This window comes from Vicia villosa, linkage group LG3, assembly GCF_029867415.1.
Source record: "Vicia villosa cultivar HV-30 ecotype Madison, WI linkage group LG3, Vvil1.0, whole genome shotgun sequence".
Classification (NCBI taxonomy): Eukaryota; Viridiplantae; Streptophyta; class Magnoliopsida; order Fabales; family Fabaceae; genus Vicia; species Vicia villosa.
The window spans coordinates 15882101-15904012 of record NC_081182.1 but is presented as its reverse complement, the minus strand read 5'-3'; the positions used below and the strand labels follow the sequence as shown (position 1 = coordinate 15904012).

The following is a 21912-nucleotide window of genomic DNA, read 5'->3' as shown; positions in this document are numbered from 1 at the left end:
TATTTCTTTAGTGTTTTGATTGAATTATTTACAACTTATTTATGGATTTAAATTTTTTTTGTTCTTTAAATTGGTTGATTCTTAAAAATCCTGTCTTCATGGGAAGAAAAAGAATACCTCTGGTATAAATTGCATCTAGGAACATATTTTTTATTATTTCATAACAAACAAAGATACATTTATTTTAGGAATTCCATTCTTAGGAATAAGTTTTGCCACTCTGAACCAAACCATGTCCTAAGACTGAATTAGCATCTCTTCTACATTTGTACTCTGACAATTATCCTTCACTGACTACTCACCTTTCCTTATATAGTACATCTCAGATTTTGATAAATAGATGCGTGACAATGGAATCATAATACGCGTCTTTAGGAACATCTAAACTAGGAATTGGCTTCTGAAGAAGATTAGAGACTTGAAGCATCCATACTACCATTTTAATGAATCTAGAGCTTGTTGATGAATCTGTTTGTCACCGGCGGCTACAACATTAAAACCTGTAACAGGCAATTCTTTAAGACAACAATGGAACCAAAGAGAGCAAAATCCATATGTTCTATTCTGTTTTATTATGTTTGTCAAATACTACTCAAGGAAGGATTAGAAATTAGGCAAGACTTTAAAGGAGAGATGTTGAGTGAGAATTTACTTGTAGCGATTGAAAGTGGCGAAGCTTCCCAACGGAGTTGATGTCCTTTCCAATCAGTTATGACACCTCCAGAGCCTTCAATAACAGGTATCAATGCAAGAAAATCGTATGGCTGAAAAACACAAGTTCACCCAAGGAAGATATTCAGATAATGAGAAAACAACAACCCATATGGTTTAATCATCTGAGTTTTTCTCTGAATGGATCACAAAATTCTTAAATGAAAACAAGCAACCAAAGATTGGACAATAGTGAATACCTTCAGACCGGACTCAACTACAAGATCCACAAAGCCAGAAGATAAAAGAGCATATGCATAGCAGTCACAACCGTATAATGGAATTTTAACCTGAGGAGTGCAAAAGATAGAATATCTGAATGACGATAATAAATCTAGATGTATCTTTTGGGAAAGAAAATTGTATATCATCATTACTGTCAGAAACAGTCATCATTCATAGAATAGTTCACAGCATAGACATAAATAAGAACAAGGCAAACGGTAGTGCAATCCTGTAAGCTGACAGGGCTAGATATTTACACAGTGCATAGGATTAAGAAATCACTTGACTAGGAAAGGTGGAGTCAGCAATACACAACAATGATAGATAGATTGAATTGATAACATCAGTGAATTTATATGCCAATTCTGTTTGTTTAGAAACAAGACCCATGTCATAAATAGAAATTGAACTAGTATTCTATTTATGAAAAACATACCGCATTAAAGCAAGTACTTGATACATATTTATCTATTAATGATATTATTATATGCACTATCTTTATGTTTACAATTTGGTAAAGAAATGCAACAGACCTTGTCTCTAACTCGGATAAATGCCTCTTCTGCATCTCCACTAAAAAGATGTGGGCTTGTAGTGTACCTGGGTTGTGAATAAATTAATTTAAATTAGCTACCATAAAGAATTGTGAAAAATCCATGGCAACCATGTCGAAAGCAGTAGGTGAAAAAAATATTAACTGCGGTTTTCTAGAAAATCCTTGTTATCCCTCTAGAACTTAAGAACTGTTCATAATAAAGTTTGCAAAGGAAAAAGAAAAAAAGCCTACAGGTATGCTTGAGAAAGGTCCGCACAAGTGCGTGTGGACACTTCTTGTCCATTCAGAGTAGTTTTCTTTCCAGTTATCCCAATCCATCTTTCTTTTAAAACAGGTTGATCAATTATGCCAAGGATCTGATGAAAAGGAAACAAAAGTCAAAACATAAAGTATAATACTCACTCAACAAACTGAAAACGATAACACGGCTGATTGCATCTTGTAGTTCATCTTAATAACATCCTCAGTTTGTCTACAATTCAAACACGTAGGTAAAATATTAACGAAATCAAGGTGATTTTTAACATCCTCAATTTGTCTACTCAATTAACTGATTAAATTGAAAAGACTATAAGATGATTGACAATCCTGTTTTTTTTCACTCTTCAATAAGACAGATTCAATAATTTCATAGGAAAATAAAATGACACCGTCAAATTCTACATAGGCATTGAAGTAGTAAGAGATGAGATAATGACTTACTGGTGTGCCATTTTGCAAAAGAGCAATGAGAGTGCCAAATAAGGGTTTTCCTGAAATGGAATAAAAATGAGGAAAGTTAAAAAAATGTAAGTTCGAGTACTCTTAGTGACCCAATATTAATGAGGTTAAGGAAATATACCAGTGATAAAGCTCTTAGTTCCATCAATGGGATCTAATACCCAAACATAATCAGCACTGTTTTGTTTACACCTCCACCCTTTTTCCTCTCCATAACTGCAATTTAATTGGTGTGAAATCCAGGTTCAGTGTTTCAATAATTTATAGTACAGAATCTACAATCCGGTTGTAGGTTATGTTTTCCTAGTTATTACTTCCAAATTCCAAGTCCACATCAACAAAATGCAGAAACAATTTCAGTCTAAAATTCTGTTTAGATTAACAACTTAATTTGCAAAAATGTTTATCATACATAAGCTCTTATTATAAGCACTTTTTATAGTAAATGATAAAATAAATTCACACTGTTTTCTTCTAAACCATAAGTTGTTTTCGAAAGTTATTATGGAGAACTTATGGAAATAAACTGAAAAACAATTTATGAAATTGTGATAAATTGTTTTCATAAGTTCTTCCGTAAGTTCAAATAAACCAATCTAAACAACCCTAAAGATCTGCTTTGAGTCTATTTGAGAGAACTCACGAAAACAACTTATGAGTCTATTTGAGCTTATCTACTAACATAAGTTTTGTGAGTCTATTTAAGAGAACTCATGAAAACAACTTATGACATTGTTGTTGGTTGTTTTTTCACTTTCTTTCCATAAGTTCTCAGAGATAACTTAAAAAAACAGCTCATAGCTTGTTTAAAAAAAAACTAACTTTATTGTATCCAATACTATAGAAATAGCTTACACACTCTCCATGATAAGCTGCAAGTAAGCTATTTATCCAAACAAGGACAAATCCCATTGTCATTTAACTTTCTATATTATAGAGAAACCAACAACATCCAAATTCCAATGTAAATGCAAAGCTCAACATAAATTGATCCCAATCTCAGAACTGAAAGAAAACTATAACAACTTTTGCAAATATTCTAGAACTAAAGTGCAATAAAAAAAGTAGGGAAAAAGAGTTACACAGCATGAGAAGGGAAATTGTCAAGAATGACAGAAACCATAGCTTCCTCAGCGGATTGATCAGCAATGGTGACAGGACCTGCGTGAGAGAGTCAAAACATTATTATCACAATAATCATGAAAGTGAAGTATTGAAGAAATCGTGAGTGAATTACTTACTGAGATCCTGTTTGTGAATAATGTCGAATTTTTTTCTGAAATATTTGCGGATGACGTCTCCGGCGGCGTCGGCGGCTTTGTTAGCGACATCGGCGAAGTGAATAAGTTGGTGAGGATGCGAGGAGGAGGCCATGGCTCTGAGTCTGAGTCTGGAAGATGACGGAGAGGTCAATTTGTTTGATTGGAGATGGAGAAGGGAGGTGTTATTAGGAATTTGAGAGTGAAGAAGATGGCACTGTGATAGCAACATTTCAGTTCAGTTGCGGAGGTGGTTACGGTGGCTACTTAATCAATTTCCCTATTTTTTATGGATTCTAACACCACCGGAGCACCACCACCGAGTAGAGTACACAACACCGGTAAATAAGCGCTTATTTTTTGGGATTAAATAATAGTAACTTTAATTAAAGTATAATTTTTTTGACGGAATAGTTGAGCTACAATTTTGAAAATATTTCTACAAACAAGCATCTTTTTTATTTTAGTTTTTTATAATCACTCTCATTTTTACCTATAGTAATCTATTTTAAATAAAAAAATTAGACTAAAGAAGTGTTGTCGTATGAACTAGTAACAAACCCGTGCATACGCACGAGTTCTGGTCTGATACGCGCATTTATTTACATAATATATTTATTTTAAATAGAATATTTAAAATGCAAAAATATTTAGATCAATAATAAATTTTTCGTATATCAAAATATTTAGATCAATACTAGTTTTTTTTCTCTTATATCATTCTTGGATCATAAATATTTGAATCATAAATATCATCTTTCTTATATATAAATATATATAGACAAGAATATATTTTTTCCCGTATTCAAATATTATTTCTGTTTAGATATCATTTACAAAAATATCTGGATAAATTGTAAATTTTTGTATATAAAAATATTTAGATCAATAATAGATTTTTTTCTCATATACCATTTTTGAATAAATTTTTTATGGATCTAAATACCATTTTTCGTATATAAAAATATTTAGATCAATAATAATTTTTTTCCGTATACAGATATTTTTTTGTTTAGGTATCATTTATAAAAATATTTGAATGAATAGTAAATTTACGTATAAAAAAATATTTAGATCAATAATAGATTTTTTCCCGTATATCATTTTTGAATAAATTTTTTATGGATCATAAATTACATTTTTCGTATATAAAAATATTTAGATCAATAATAGATTTTTCCCGTATTTAAATATTATTTATGTTTAGTATCATTTACAAAAATATCTAGATCAATAGTAAATTTTTTTATATAAAAATATTTAAATCAATAATAGACTTTTTCCCGTATACCATTTTTTAATTAAATTTTTTTTATCATAAGTACCATTTTTCATATAGAAAAATATTTAGATCAATAAAAAAAAATTCCCGTAGACAAATATTATTTATGTTTAGGTATCGTTTACTAAAATATCTAAATCAATAGTAAATTTTTGTATATAAAAATATTTAGATCATTAATAGATTTTTTCCCGTATACCATTTTTGAATTAAATTTTTTTGGATCATAAATACAATTTTTCATATAGAAAAATATTTAGGTCAATTATAGATTTTTTTCCGTATACAATATTATTTATGTTTAGGTATCGTTTATAAATATATCTGGATCAATAGTAAATGTTCGTATATAAAAATATTTAGATCAATAATAAATTCTTTCCCGTATATCATTTTTGAATTAAACTTTTTGGGATCATAAACACCATTTTTCATATAGAAAAATATTTATATCAATTATAGATTTTTCCCGTATACAAATATTATTTATGTTTAGGTAATGTTTACAAAAATATCTATATCAATAGTAAATTTTTGTATATAAAAATATTTAGATCAGTAATATATTTTTTCCCGTATACCATTTTTGAATAAATTTTTTTAGATCATAAATATCATTTTCCGTATATAAAAATATTTAGATCAATAATAAAAATTTTCTGTATACAAATATTATTTTTGTTTATATATCATTTATAAAAATATTTGAGTGAATAGTAAATTTTCGTATAAAAAATATTTAGATCAATAATAGATTTTTTCTTGCATACCATTTTTGAATAAATTTTTTTTGGATCATAAATAATATTTTTCTTATATAAAAATATTTAGATCAATAATAGATTTTTGTGATACAAATATTATTTATGTTTAGGTATCATTTACAAAAATATCTGAATGAATAGTAAATGTTTGTATACAAAAATATTTAGATCAATAATAATTTTTTTCCCGTATATTATTTTTTATTAAAATTTTGTGGATCATAAATACCATTTTTTTTAAAGAGTAAATGAAGTATAGAGAGATTATGGTAGAAAACTAAAAAGGTGAAGAGAGAGAAAGAATGGTGAAAATAAGTTATAATATAGTTGAATAAAATATTAAGATTATAATGGACAATTGTGTGGATAGACCAAAAAACCAATTATTTTAATAGGTGTACAAAAAGTAAGGATGGGTAATTTTGTAAAAGCCAGAACCACTTATTTTCTTATATTATAGATTAACACCTCTATTTAAAAGAATAAAAGGTATGGTCAATTGATTTACCACTGCCATGTGGTATAACCAATTCAAATGGTAATGGCATACAATTCATGAGAGATGTCACAATTGAATTGACGACAATCTATATGATCGACTAACCTATTCAAATGATAATGACATACAATTCATAAGAGATGTCACAATTGAATTGACGACAATATACAAGATCGAAGTGCTGATACCTCTTATGAAATGTATGCAGTCACCATTTATATTAACTACATCACATACAGTCGCCAATTCAATTAAAAAACCTCTTAATTTTATTTTATTTTGGTTTAAAAGTGAATTACTTTGAGAAATAAGTGAAAATGATAATTATTATGAGAACAAAATTAAAAAAATGGTTATTTACATAATTTTTTTGTTATAATTTTGATAAAAGAATATTAGTATTTGTCAGGAGAATGTAATACCCCATATTATTCTAGGCATGATTATTCATATAATTATGAAGTGTTAAGAGGGAAATAATGGATTAATGATAATTAAGAGAAGGTTAGTTGGAATAGAAAGATGTTGGTTAGAAGCAAACCAAATGGCAAGGTGGTAATTTTGGTTTAGTTGAGGGGCACATTGGACCTTAACCTTATATTGCATGACATTTGATTGGTTGGTAGAGGCACATCATTCCAAATTCAGAATTTTGTGAAAGAGAAGTGGAGAGAGAAGTGGAAGAAGTCTTGCAACTCATTTCAAGTTTCCATTTTCGTATTCCATGGACAGCTCTCACTAAACTGATCATGACTCTCTGCTCACAACTCCGATTCAGGTAATTCTCGAAGATTTGGATTCTACACGGAAGTCTCTTCGATTTGGTATATTATTTCGTTCTAATAGCTTGTTTATTTGTGGAGAAAAACGATTTTGAAGTTGGGAGGTCCATGCTGAATGTGTGTCAAAGAGTGGTTACGGGTTTGATCATGTTAGAGGTGAAGTGTTGATTAAGGAGGGAGTCCAATGGTAGCAACAACACAATCTTAACCTCTCTAAACCTATGGTGAGTCCTTTAGATAGAAAATGGGGTTTTATCTAATAGGGAGCTTTTTGGGGTTTAAGGGTTTGAGAGATTATGCCTAAATCCTTGCTAATAACATGTTTTGATGTTGTTTATGACCTTACACTTGTTGTGTGTGCGTATGCTTGAATTGAAGTGGCCGGGGGCTAGGTTGGGATATACCTCTTACTATGAAGTCAAGGTATTTTCCCGGACCATGGGGTCCGTAGAATAGTCCGATGATGTGATCAAAGGTCGTGCACCTGAGCTACCATTGCAGTGTGCTCGTGAGTGCCGTACGGGGCTTTTTACTCACTTGGCGTTAACACACTTGCGTGCTCGGTATGGTGGGATTATGTGGCCACGTAGGCCAATACATTTTCGGTAACTCACCTCTAGTGAAGTCATGTAGAATACTACTAGGCTTTCGCCCTGTGGGCTCATGCGTCAAGGTGGCGGTTTGTACTTGGCGTAACTCACTTGCGTGAAGAAGGTTAATGGGACAATGACGCCAATTAGGTTAAGGTCATCTCGCGACCATTTAGGCTTGCGCGAACCCGTTTAACCATCTTGCAGTGTGCTTGTACAAGTCCCTTGACAATAGGCATGGGCGAACCCATCGAGAGTGCATTCATTCTATAATCTAGCAGAGGTTTATTACACTTCTTGATTCCCCGTATATGGATACGGGTTTTGCATACTTGTTTGTGATATACTTGTGATATGATGAGTCCTATGATGGATGATTCCTTGTTTTCTCCGTACTTGTACCGGATGTAAGGATAAACCCCGAATCAATCGTGGATTCGTTTTTGATGCATGTACCTTGTAGATCCGAGTGGACCCATAGGATAGGAGGAATCACTGAGATTTAGTAATCTCACCCCAATCAACTTATTTTTTTCAGGTGCAGTTTAGTAGTGTTTGGTCAGTAGCAGGTTTGGACTAAAGACTTAGAAGTGGTGATGGCTCGGAGACCTCGTCAGATCTCATTTTCCGCTGTACAGATCCACTGAAGAAACATGTTTTGTAATTCTTATGAGAATTTCATGTTGTATTTTAAAATGGATCATCTTATATCTTGCCTTTTGTATGTACTCAATATCAATTTTTAATGTTTCATGCATAATATACTAGCCATTTATGTATGGAGTGTTACAGTCAATTTTTAAAAAATAAAAATCACATTTTTCCTATAAATAGTGAATACATTTATAAAAGATAAATTATAATTACTTCAAAAATAAATTTTGTATTTTTGTGATATATTCACTTCTCACAAAATAATGATCTATTTGTAAAATAAAGGGTTTAATATACTTCACCCCCTGTCAATATAGCGAGTTTCGGTTTGGCCCCCTTGAATGTTTTTTTTTTAGCAAACGCCCCTTATAAAATCCAAAACCTGGATTTACCAAACCCTTTTACCACATTTGCTAACTGGGCTTTGACTTGGAGATAATGTGGCAAAAGAGTTGTATAATTAACCAATTGAATTATATTTAACCACTAATACCTCCACTTTCCACCACCACCACCTTCACCTCCACCTCCACTTCCTCCATATCCACTATCCCAACATTAGACACAACATCTTCAACCAAACGATGCACTACAACATCAACAACGATCCGCAATGGCTACAAAAAATGCCCTCGGCTGCTGAAATGAGATGCTTATCAGCTTGCACTGCAACTTCTTCATGTAAACATCTCTAAACATTCATAGCAGCTTCTCCATGTGATCTGTCAGCACTGCAGAACAAAAGAAAAACATTATTATGCAGCTTTGAAACGTTTGGATGATCCATATTATTATTATATACTTATCCACTAACTTGTTAATTGTTGGTCTGTTGGGAGGTTTTAATCCAAAGATAGAAAAATCAAGTGACATTATTTGCTACCTGCATCATGTATATGAATACTTGCATCAAAACATTACATTGAAAGACTTTTTTTATATTTATAAGTTTTATATCAATAAGAGGACAACATCCTCAAGGCTTCAACACCCATCGCACGACATCAGCGACAACACGCAGGAGAAATCAGAACCAACACCGACGACGGGAAACCGACACCGAGTCGCAGCACTATCATCATCATTCACAACAACCAACACTATAAATTCATCATTACCGATCTCTCAACAATCTGCACAAATTGTTCTCACTGCCAACTCACAACTAAAGCACAACTTCAACAATTGCAATGCAACACATCATAGCCATAAACTCAACACCAAAACTGTTGTTTTTCGGTTTTGAAAATATTGCCACACAGAAAATTATCGGTTCTGTGAATATTTTTTATTTCATATTTTAATTATTTGTAACATTACTTAATTAGGACAAGTTCACCTCAGTCTGCATAATTTTATCAATCTTTCAAATTCAAAATAACAGGATCTTTCCTATATTGGTGTGGAAGATGAGATTAAATTAAGGAAAACGAAAAAAGAAATAAATAAATTTTTTCGTTAACAGAATCTTTAAAAGGTAATACCTGTATTCTAGTGTTCTAATGCCTGCTGCACTGAAATTCATTCCTTTGTGTCATATCTAAACATCTTAGACAACAAGTCTAAAGCATCATCACTTGCCATTGGAAATAAAGAACGCAGAGGAGGGGCAGGCACGTATTGATATTCAACATAAAACCAAACTCATGAAATTACTAACCAAAAGAAAGATGCTGAAGCACACAGAATACATTGCATGGTGGGGGTGGATGAGGATATGGTGGTGTTGGTTATGGTGGAAGCAGGGATAATGGATATGGAGGAAGTGGCAATGGAGGTGGAGGTGGAGGTGGTGGTGGTGGAAAGTGGAGGTATTAGTGGTTAAATATAATTCAATTAATTAATTATACAACTCTTTTGCCACATCATCTCCAAGTCAAAGCCCAGTCAGCAAATGTGGTAAAAGGGTTTGGTAAATCCAGGTTTTGAGTTTTATAAGGGGCGTTCGCTAAAAAAAACAATCAAGGGGGCCAAACCGAAACTCGCTATTGGCAGGGAGTGAAGTATATTAAACCCTAAAATAAATATTTTAAATTGGGTGACCCATTTTTTAAAATAAAATATTAATTATTTATTTTCATTTCAATCATAATCTTTAATTTATACTATTGACATCACTTATAATATAATACTTTTCACTTTATATTTTATTTAGTAAGAATATTATTTCTACTTTTTTATTTATAAAAAATATTTTGTTCGTTTTAAATGACTATCATCTAAAAGTTGTACACATATCGAGAAGGAGATAAGCTAAAGTCCAAGAATTCAATTGAACTTAATCTTGATCGTAATTTAGTTTAAATAAGGGAATGGTTCATTACACACTAGTAAAAATTCAAAAATATCTCTTTCACACCGATCATAGTTTGAAATCAAGGCTTACCACAACACTATTACAAAAATATTACAACAGCCTCAATATTAACCGTGATAATAAATTATTTTTAGATATTTTTTTTGTATTTACTAAAAGACATAGGTTATAGTTGAAACCCGTAGTGAAATGTACAAGTTACATGGTTCAATTCTCAGCTGCTTCAATTTTCCATTTTATGGTCACAAATGAGATTGTTCTTATATATCAAAACTATTCTTTTAGTCAACCATGGTGTAAAATTCAATAATTTCATCACTGTTCATCTTCTCAATTGTGGTTAAAGGTAATATTTATTTACATAAAAGCACAATTATCTCTTGCTCAATACATAATAGTCGTTTCTCCAAAAAAAACCCTAACATTTGTCACTTATCTCACCTATGTCAACATTCAGATTCGTCTTCACTATGACACTTATCTCACCTTCGTCAACATTCAGATACGTCTTCACCAAACTACAGCCAGGGGCGACGCCAGCGCCCGACGACCTAGGACAGCTGCCCGGGCTCTTCTGTATCTCGCATGAACTTCAAAATCTCATCGCATTGGTCTCTCTCTCACTCAAGAATCAAAATATCAAAGTCAACGGTCTCTCTCTCTCACTTAGGAAGGAACAATGATCGTGTTTAGATGATGAATCGTCGCGAATTCTTTTCTTCTTCTTTTTCTTTCACTTTTAAACTCGATTTTTCGATGCGGAATTGTTGTTGTGATGTTATTCATTGTTGTTGCAGGTTGTGGTTTATGAATCAGTGAGTAACTGTTGCTGAAATTATCATTTCATGCTATGCACACCAAGTGTTCGGCAAAATTCCTGAGCCATGTTCTTTTGTTTTTCTGTCTTGAAATCTCTTGGTTGCAGGTCCGAGTTGCTGTTATCGTGTTTACGAAACATTGTCTAGTGATTTATATATTCAAGAAGCATCAAAGAATTATATGTTCATGAAGTTTTTTAGTGTAATTGCAATTGTTGACAGTTTTTAGTTCCTTACTGTAAAGATATATATTTTTTATGTCTACAAAACAAGTTACTGATTTTCCATTTATTATGATAAGTAGATATCTTACTTCTATATGAATCCTTCTAGTCATATATTTCTAGGAGTTTGTTTTCCACTGGGAAAAGGCATGTATGGCGTGCTTCATATGCCAGAAGATGAAGCTATTCTCTTGAATTATAGGGAGAAGCACCTTACATGATCTCCGTTGAAGTTTTGAAATGTGAAATGCCAAGGTATTATTTGGATAGTACTTCCTTGAATTGTGAAGAAGACTAGTTTGTAAAATTAGAACACTTGTTTTGTTTGATATATTTCTCTCTACATATTTTTTGTTATAGTAATTTCAAGGAGACATCCAGTTCTCAAAAGCTTTCTCAAGGTGGAATTCCTTTGCTAATGGAGATGCTTTCTTGCAAAAACCACCCCTTTGGAATTATCTATTATGGATAGCACAAGAGGCATACCGTAATAGCAATGAAAGGATGTCTAGATCAACTGCTCAAGCAATTGACCAGACAATGACTCATGTATACTCATGTATCTGAGCCAAAATTTGTTAGCCTGATTCTGAATGCTTCCTTCTAATGTATCGTCAGTGTGAATTTTGTTCAAGCTTTATAATTTTTCTGACTTTGCCACTGAATACAACTATATGGTATTCTTCTAACCAATGAAGACCTTCTTCTAACCAATGAAGAAGTTCGTTTATGTTTCCTTTTATCTATTATTGTTCATTTACGTTTCAAAACCGTTTTGATTTATTATTTATGTTTCAAATTTATTATTTATGTTTCAAAATCGTGTTTTTCGTTTTGATTTATTATTTATGTTTCAAAACCCTCTGTTTAAATTATAACTATTATTTTACCCACAGTTAATTGATCCAGTGGTGATTGACGCTGAACTTGGTAGAGAGAATCTCAGTTCGATCTCCAGGTGGTAAAAGCCAAAAAAAAATTTATAAAAAATTATAACTATTATTTTTGTTTCAAAAAACCTCGCAACAAGTGATTCATATTCAATTTAATCTTCTCAACCTTATTCAACATGTATTTAGCTGTGGACGCAATATTGCAATATAATCACGAGAATTAGCTTTTATACTAAACATTTTTATTAAAATTATTAAAGTTAATGGAAAGTCATGGTGCTATATATGTATCATGAAACGAAGAACTCTTGTATATTCATACATTTAACAGCTTTGGGATGTAGCAATAGACAACCTCCGGCTCATATTATTTCGTCTGTTTTTTGGACCGCCCTCGTTTATAATTAAAGAATTTGTTTTTCCTTGGTAATAGCTAAAAACCCAAACCAACAAGACTATCAATAATGAGTCAATTTATTAATAACCTCTGAAAAGGTTAAATTAAAATACTCAATATTAGTCATTTAGTACAATACACACAAACTAGATTAACTAAAGAGATCATCCAGATTAATTTACATATATAGAACGCTCACACAGAAAATATATAGAAATAGATAACTTCAATGGTTGTGGTGGCCAGGCAATTTATCTTTGATCTTCTCAAGTATACCCTTCTTCTCATGATGACTTGCCTCAGCCCCTGCCGTTGGGTGGGGGACAGTAGTAGTTGTCTCTGAATTATGCTCGTCCTTGTTTCTTCCTCCTCCTCCTCCTGGAAGCTTCTCCTTTACCTTATCTTTCACTTCTTTCTTCTTCCTCCTCCCACCTTCTCCATCATCCTCCGACTTTATTTAAAAAAACAAAATTTCAACCAAAAACAAATCAATCAGAATCAGTAAGATACATTATATAGAGAGATAGAGATAGTATTATACATACTGAGCTAGAGCTAGAGCTTGAACTTGAACTGGTGGAACGATGGAGTCCTCTTCCTGCAGGCTGATCGGTGTGATGGACCTGCTGTCTGGCTGGTTCGGTGGAAATTAGATCTGCCACTGTTGTTTTAGTGTGTGTAGTTGCACCACCACCGTAAGCACCAGTACCGTAAGTTCCAAAACCAGAACCTGCTGTGGAATTATCAAGAGTAGTGGTGGCCGTACCAGAAGTTCCAAAACCAGAACCTGCAGTCGGATTATTAAGAGCAGTGGTGGCCGTACCGGAACCTCTAGTGGGGTTATCAAGAGTAGCGGTGGGGGCGGTGGTTACTACACCAGTAAGGTGGATAGGATTGCCATGTTCGTCAGTTAACTTAACAGGGTTACCGAGTTCATCAGTTAGTGGAATTGGGTTTCCAAATTCGTCTCTTATCTGTACTCCAGCCATTTTCTGCATGCATTTGTTGTTATATTGTTGTTGGGTTGTTATTATATAAAAGCAAAAGAAGAAACAATGGGCGGTGGAGAATTCAGTGTGCATGTAGCTTTGTGGTAACACGTAGGTGGTGAACACAGTATCGATCATACCCGTTGCCACGTAACATGCATGAGGACACATGTCCCATTGTAAGCTTCTGCTCTACATTTTGTTTGCTTGCTTGCATTTTGAATGATGAATCATCTTATCCAGTATATAGATATATTCAGTACTTACATGTGTCAAATGGCCTCTTTTGATGTATTGAGCATGCATATTTGTTATCTCAGCTGCTATATATATATTGACAAAAGCTAAACAGACATCAGAGCTGATACAAACACGACACTCCAAACATAACCAAGAATAGAATCACCACACTCCAGAGTTTAAATCAATCAAATGAAGAAATGGGAATATTTTACATATACTCCCTCTTCCTTTATAAAATTTTTGAGATGTATGATTTCTTTTAATATGTATATTTTCACCAACTCCAAAAAAAGTTTTTGGTTCGACTTAGATATTAAAGTTTTTAATATGTTAAGTGGTTGTAACTTTGTCTGATCTTTCACATCAAAAAAGAAGAATGGTGGTGTGAAAGAGTTATTGAGTTAGAATTACAAGTTTCGCTAAGCAATTTAGCCTAGAAGAAATTGATGGGAGAATTTGTTTTGTACCTCTAGAAAGTTCAACAAAAAATAATGTTGATACAATCAATATTATACAAGGTATATTATGATGTCGGTGGTTGAAGAGCTTTCCATCAATATAGAAGTTGCACCATAATTTTCAGTCTGATATCCGTTCGGCATGTGAAATTTTCTGAGTAATTTAGCTTCAAGTGAAATATATTTGTCTTGATATAGTATATGATTGTCGATGATATAATATGAAAATTTTCGAGTGGTTTAATTTCAAATGAAATATAGTCTTCATGGTGGAGTATGATAGTTTTTGAACTATGATTGTCGATGAAACCAAAGGACTATACTCTTTATGATGGAGTATGATTGTCAATGAAAATAATGAAAACTAATGTGCATTTTCAATCAAAGTGAAGATTGTTGAGTTTGATTAAAAATATACATATTGAAGAAGTCACACATCACTTAATTTTGTAAAGGAAGAGAGTTCAATATTATATAAAGAATTCAAGTTCTTCATTATCAAAAATATTTTAAATTTGTATTTGACTTTTTTTTATTCTCTTATACTCTTATGTTAAGAGTGTTGTAAAATCTAGTTAAACGAGTAAATTATGTGTTATAACAATTTTCAAATAGATTTAAATATTACTTTTTTTTTCCCTTTCTCTAGACTCCAGTATTACTTTCTTGTTATATTCTTTCTCTCAACACAAACTTTAATATCAATTTATTATTGAGTTTTGACAATAAAGTTTGATTTGAAGAAAGAATATTTGATGTTCTGAAATCTCCATTTCGTCAAATATTATATGGATCATAATAGATAATAATTCATTCATCTTTTATTTGTGTCATCTAACAGAGTCCTCTTGCCAAGTTAAACTCTCCAACACCAAAGTTATAGATGATGAAGTCAACGGATTCGCGTAATAATGAATCAGTGGAGTTGGTGATAAAGCAAGAAGAGAAGAAAATACCATTTAATGAAATAGGGTGCGGGTCTAAGATTCAATTGGCTTTTAAAATAAGTTCAAGTGATGAAAATTACAATTTTGCTTCACATAACACTAATTAATTTAGGCACAAATTTGGTGATAGCAGATCAGAAACTTTCTTTTTATTAAAAGCAACCAACCAAAGTCAATCAAAATAATTTGTATCGCGATTGTCTATTAATCTGTAGAGACTATCGTCCGACACCAGAAACACCATTGGGCTATTGCCATGCCTTACATACAAGAAGAATCATGGACATCATAACATCATTTGGATATATGAATCATACCCATAAAATAAACAAATCAACCTGTACAGCACAAAAAGATACTTGTAAGTGTTCTTTACATAGTAACTTCAACCTCTAATTTTCTTGAAATCACAGATTAGTAGTGTGTATAGATGCTCCATAATCCTTTGAATGGTGCAGAGATTATCAACAGTGGAGTAGAGCCTGCTATAAAGGTGGTGAAAAGAATCGTGTTAAGCTAAAGAATCACTTGGGCTTTCCAGAATGCTAAGCTAAACAGCTAAAGTCTATGTAACTAAGTCTAACAAGGTGTTTGAACAATGAAAGTTCGATTTCTGCTGCATGAAGCCAGACCAGAAAAAATCCGGAAGCAAAATAACTTTCTATCTATTAATTGGAAAAGGAGCAAAAACGTATTTCTTTCTTTATTGCTATACATTGCATTAGCAATTTTTGAGGATGCTTCTGATAAGAACTACAACTGTCATATTCTCCAAATATTCACCATGATAGACGTGTCCACAAATAAGAACGACAACTATAGAAAGGTCATTATTTGTATATATCTTTTGGGTATTCCAAGGAGACTTCTCCTTTAAAACCTTTGAGCAAAAGCCACATGTTCTCAAATCAACAGGCGAGGCTGAAAACCAACTACCGGATCTAGCTATCCTTTCACAATTAGAACAAAAGGACTCACTATCCAATGACCATCTTTGTCTGTGGTGAGCTCCCATCAGCTCAGAGAAGCCAGGTATAGACCAACCATCTGAATATCCCCCACGGGAGCGCATTCCTGATCCGTTGCTCCATGAAGGAAACGCAGGTCTTTCCTCAGACAGAGAGAAGCTGCCGGGTGACTTACATGCTTGCATTCAAATATCAGAAGTTGTCCATAACAGCTGGTGTCCTGGGGAATGACCGGGCCACTTTGATGGGGTAAAGCTAGATGGAAGCATGTGGTATTGGGATGATAAAGGAGATGCCGATAATGGAGTTGAATGCAATGATGGTTTTGCAGGTGATAGCCAAGACGCTAACGATGATTCTCCCAACCTATTTTCCTAGAAAGTGATTTATTATAGTTAGGAGAGTGTAAAAGAAACCATACCATTACCAACAACAACTAAGCAAAAATGAAACAATTTTTTAATAAATAAAAATCACTGTATAATCTCACATGTTCCATGCTCGCATCGATAGACACAGATCTTGAAATAAATACATCTGCAATACACATGAATAACCATGTCAGATACTACATAAGAACCAGTTGACCAGTTGACAGAACAATCGTCAACGACTGGATCGGTTACATTATAATAGTGTCATACCATACTTACATTTAATACGAAAAAAACTAGCAGAATTGACTACCTATAGTATGGTATTACGTGTTAACATAAAGCAGAGCTTTTGACTACCTATTTCAAAACTTAGAAGAAAGGTTCAGGTAGTCAGATTTAACTGAGGCTAACAAAAATAATGGACTATCATCAGCACCATCATGATTACAAATTTACAGTCAATGTCACTATTTTGTCATGTTTATTTGATGCAAATCTCTTATTAAGCTTTAATTGGATAAAAAAAGACTCTGAAACCATCTTAGAACTTGAGTTTGTACTTAACCCTCAAAAGTATTGCTTTAGGTTTTCATTTTTTAACACAGCTTAAGAAAAATTGCAAATAAATGAAAGGGCTTACTCCCTCCCTCCATCTCATATTATATGTCTCATTTAAGATATCCATGTGTCTCATACTATTTGTTTTTTCAAATTATTCGTGAAACAATTATTATTATTTTTACTACTATATTCTTATTCATTGTAGCTCAAATCACTCAACCACTCCACTAACTAACTACTAATAATAAAGGAACTTTGGTAAATGGAATTCATTTTAGCATAGAACTATGATTTTCTTAAAGAGTGCATAACCTTAAAAGACACTTAAATATGAGATGGAGGAAGTACTAACAACCTACAAAAACATTATTATTAACTAGTGAGTGTTAAACATTGTCATAAATTTGTAGTGTAGTATAATTAACCTGGGAGTGAATCATATGGTATTAATTTGAGGGTATGATGGGAAAAAATTTATTAGTGTTGATAGAAGTATATTTGAGAAGGCATAACCATGTCTCAAAATTTAATGTGATGTACATCACCAAGTAGCCTAACTCAACATCAAAAGATAGTAATTAAAGTCAAGCATAGCCCAAGCATTATTAGTGGCGGCAAAACAAACCTGCAATTTTTTGCAGGCGGAACCAAGGTTTTAGGTCCGTACCCTCTACTCTGTCAATCCTGCCCCATCCCGATTTTTAGCGGAGGCGGGCATGCTTTTTTGTCACTTTTAGGCTTTAGGGATGCAATGTCTTCCCTGCCCCGTTAATTTGAGTGGGTTTTTGGTGGGTGCGTGCATGCCCGTTTGCCAACTCTAATTAAGATCATCTTGGTTGTATCTCTAATCGATGTGGGACCTACACACACCCTCTCACCTTCATGACTAGACATCTAAAGCATGGGCAGGTGTGGGTGGCCCAGTAACAACACCCCATCGCATTTACAACTAGACATCTAGAATACGGACAGATATCTCAAACTTTGGTCTATATATAACTTAACCCGACAAGTTAGTTCTTAAGGTGAAGTTTTTTTCCAGTCGTATATGGAATATCTTGGCCATATTTCTAGTTGATGTGGGATCTAAACAACATGAATTGTAAAATAACTAACACAAAATACAATTCTAAATAGTCCAACCCATGTAGGTCCAAAGTTAAATGCAGAAAGCTAACTGTTTGTTTGAAGGTTACCATAATTTGAATCTCTAACATTTGCACCAGTCCCTCAGAAATTGGAGATTTTCGGCTAGCATTCGGTTGAGAGTTCTGAACGGACTTCCATCATCTAATACACGGCCCGATTCATTTTTATTCTCCGATCCATCATTCCTGCTATTCCCATCCGAAAACCATTTTATAGAAGTATCTTCACCAGCTACGTGTCCTCCTCGATGATCCCAACAAAAGCTCCACGTCAGCGAACACCGAATATTCCGATGTGAATTCTCATTCGTCGATCCACTCTGTACAGTTTTATCTTTAGCAGCAACAAAACAAGCAGCACCCATTATGAAGTATCAACACCTTTACCTTCTCACACTAAAAAGTAGCCACCAAATCACCAATTGCATCCGAAAACACAAATCTAAACCACAACTCTCATCCTGCAACAGTGACGAAAAAAGCATATAATCAATTGCAAAGATCAATACTATAACAATCAAAAGCTGAAAGGCATAACCCAAAAGAAACTATCATTGTCACTTAACCAGTCTATTGTTGAAGTTAAACACAATTTCAATTTAAAACACTCCCAAAACAAAACAAAAAAAACTTATGAAGTACCGACACATTGGACACCGGACACGATACTGACACTGACAGATCACGCGCAATAATTTGAAAAAATTAATAAATTAAATATAATCACAAGTGTCGGGCACATCTTTCTTTAGAGATGTCGTTGCTACAGAGAAAAACACATCAAAAGCAATACATAACAATGAAGCAACACAATTAGTATATTAGAAAACAAAATAGTAACATAAAATCAGCAGCAATTTGGGAAGAAAAACAGAAATAAAATTCTCCTGCAAAAAAAAATAAAATGAAATGATTGAGCTAGAGAGTGATGAAAGAGTGATGAATGAATAAATAAATAAAGGAAATGGAAAATCCTAGAGAAGAAGTAGAGTGGTAAAGTCAGAAGGATTCGAAATAAATGCTGAAAAAACGGTATTCAAAGTCAAGACCCAAAAACTAAGAGTAATAAAAATAATAATAATGATTAATATTGTTATTATCGTAATTAAAGCTATGAATTTGAAATTAGGCGCATAATTATGGATTATAGGAAAATTAAATCGACGAATATAATGGTGCAATCGATGATAACCTATTGTTGAAATCGGCAAATTCAGAGAGAGATGAAGAAGAAGAAGAAGATGATTATAAGAGTGTTTGGAACGGTTTGCTTGTTGTGCGCCGTTTGGGACTCTGTTGCTGCCTGCCTGCCACTTTACTAGTGGAAATTCTTTTGTCCAAATTAGATGTAGCTTTGGAAAATATTAATGCCTTATTAGTAATAAATTATAATTTATAATTTATTACTAAGTAAATGTAATTTAAGGTATTTTTTGGTTACATAAGGATGTAATAATTCCATAAAGAAAGAGGAATGTAATAATTAAAAGAAAAAGAATATCATTTTAATATATTATAGTTTGTTTCTTATTGGAATCGGAATTTGGTGTTGATTGATGAGGTTGAATTTTCACAACGGATGTGTTGATATTCGATACGGTGGCATATGGGGTGGACTTGCAAGGTTAAAACTTCAACGTCCAAGTCAGCTATAGAGTCCGAGATGAGTGAAGTATAAAGTGAATATTAGAAAAGTGTATATTGAATTTCACGTGTGTTGACTATATTCAATGGATAATTTCATATGGGCTATGTGTGGTTGAGCTTCAACCTTAGGCCTTTGGCTAGTGCAAAACAGTTGTTCCTGAGATTTTTCGGGTGTTTTCTAGCCGGGAAATCTTTCAAAGTCATGGTTGTCATCTTACCATCATGTTTGATCATGAGGAGGAGTGAGAAAGTTATGGAGCAATTATCAAAATAGTAGAGAACAAGTGCTTTAAATGTCTTTTCCATCATTGTGATGTTTAGCCTTTCTTCCAAGAACATGGATCAAAACCTGCAGGTTAGGGGTGGATTTTCTCTTTAGGGTATTCGAGTTCCTCTAAATCACTTGTATTCCCAAGGAATAACTAAATTTTCATGTTTGTATCGCCTTTTTTACTTTCTAATATGAGCTATTGATTTGTTATTTTCCTCATTATAAATAACTAAATATTTTTTTAAATATCTCTTTTGCTTTGTCTACCATTCAAAATCAGCGTCTCTCCCTTAAGTTCTTATATTGTTCGTGAGTTTCAGCAACTTTAACCATTCGTCATCTTTTCATCGTGGTTGATCATTTTTCTCGTATTTTCTCTTCCTAATGTACTTATAAATGTGGCCTTTTGACCTAACATTGGCGAGTCTTCATCCTATACCAGAGTTGAGAATCCATAATTTATAGACATTTTCTATGGGATGGATTCTCCCATTCCTGCTCAGAATGCATCCAGCTGTAGCTATAGGTCAAGACTGAACTCTTCAGGTAATGATGATCTAATAATCGAGGAAATCGGTGCTCGTGCCAAATTTAATTTGGGTATTGCTTTATCTAGGATGACAGAACATAAGAGTGACTGCTTTATCTCGAACCTTCATGAATCAGGTACATGATGGATAAAATCGCCCTTAACAAATTGATGGTCGGTCATCAAAGGATGGTATTATAGGGTGATAAGGAGTCTACCACGAGATAATTGAGTTTGATCTCCTTAGAATCTGCTCTTGCGTCATAGGTTCTTTAATTGGTTATGTGACCCTTTAATTGTACATGTTCACCCAACAGACCCACTGGTAAGCCTTGGCATGCTTTAATACTGCTAGGATCAAGTTGTAGCTTCTGAAAGGTACTCCAAAATATAATGTATGTCGAGCTTCTAGGATCAACCAAGACTCATTTAACATCTCAATTATCTTATTGCATTGTGATAACTATGGGATCATTGTTGTGAGGGTATACACCAATGACGTCTTGGCTAAAGAAAAGGATTTTGGACCCTTGCCATATCTACGTGGCTTTGGAGAGACTAGAGGATACTATGCTTGCAGCCATCACCTCCCTGGCATATTTTCTTTGAGAGGAGTTGGAATTTCCTCGGCCGACGAAGCTTCTAGCGATGGTATATGCATTTCTATTAGACATTTTTAAGAGAAAATGGTAAACGTGGTGAAGGTAATGGAAGGAATGGCCCTTATTAGTTTTACTGGATCCTCATGGTGGGCCCAACTGTACTTGCTAAATAATTACAAATGCGTAGCAACCCTTAGCTATTAAAGTTTGACATATGTCTTAGGGTTTATGTGGTGTTTAGAGAAAGCTCACGAGGGTGAAGAGCTCTATTTTGGGGTGTTTTTTGTTTGTTAGATTTTGATCCCTCCTTAACCCTAGTGGGAGGTATTTATAGAGGCTTTTGGACTTGAATTTAGGGTTCCTCAAAAGTATCAACCGCCCACACTAGTAATGAGAGTGGATTGTTAAATCCCTATTTCTTATGGGGATATGGGCTATTCCCCAACTCCTTCTCTGCACCTCTTATGGACCAAGACATGTC

The 21912-nt window shown here is 33.3% G+C and overlaps 2 protein-coding genes, 1 long non-coding RNA gene and 1 pseudogene across 3 annotated transcripts; 1 reads left to right on the top strand and 3 right to left on the bottom strand.

Annotated features, from left to right (window-relative positions):
* Positions 1 to 134: 134 nt before the first annotated feature.
* On the bottom strand, positions 135 to 3839 carry LOC131660419 (bifunctional phosphatase IMPL2, chloroplastic-like). The gene is made up of 9 exons (XM_058929662.1): positions 3454 to 3839; positions 3295 to 3373; positions 2334 to 2428; positions 2195 to 2244; positions 1724 to 1848; positions 1470 to 1536; positions 912 to 1001; positions 653 to 764; positions 135 to 500 (listed from the first exon to the last, which is right to left on the bottom strand). The coding sequence occupies exons 1-9, from the start codon at positions 3701 to 3703 to the stop codon at positions 433 to 435; spliced, it is 936 nt and encodes a 311-aa protein (XP_058785645.1). The 5' UTR covers positions 3704 to 3839; the 3' UTR covers positions 135 to 432.
* An 8911-nt stretch (positions 3840 to 12750) lies between these two features.
* Positions 12751 to 13720, bottom strand: LOC131660416 (late embryogenesis abundant protein-like). The gene is made up of 2 exons (XM_058929660.1): positions 13237 to 13720; positions 12751 to 13142 (listed from the first exon to the last, which is right to left on the bottom strand). The coding sequence occupies exons 1-2, from the start codon at positions 13687 to 13689 to the stop codon at positions 12918 to 12920; spliced, it is 678 nt and encodes a 225-aa protein (XP_058785643.1). The 5' UTR covers positions 13690 to 13720; the 3' UTR covers positions 12751 to 12917.
* A 16-nt stretch (positions 13721 to 13736) lies between these two features.
* On the top strand, positions 13737 to 15925 carry LOC131660417 (uncharacterized). Its single transcript, XR_009300839.1, has 3 exons — positions 13737 to 14441; positions 15223 to 15689; positions 15787 to 15925. It is a non-coding gene; the product is annotated as an uncharacterized LOC131660417 (long non-coding RNA).
* A 109-nt stretch (positions 15926 to 16034) lies between these two features.
* LOC131660415 (uncharacterized) lies at positions 16035 to 19713 on the bottom strand (annotated as a pseudogene).
* Between the last annotated feature and the right edge of the window lie 2199 nt (positions 19714 to 21912).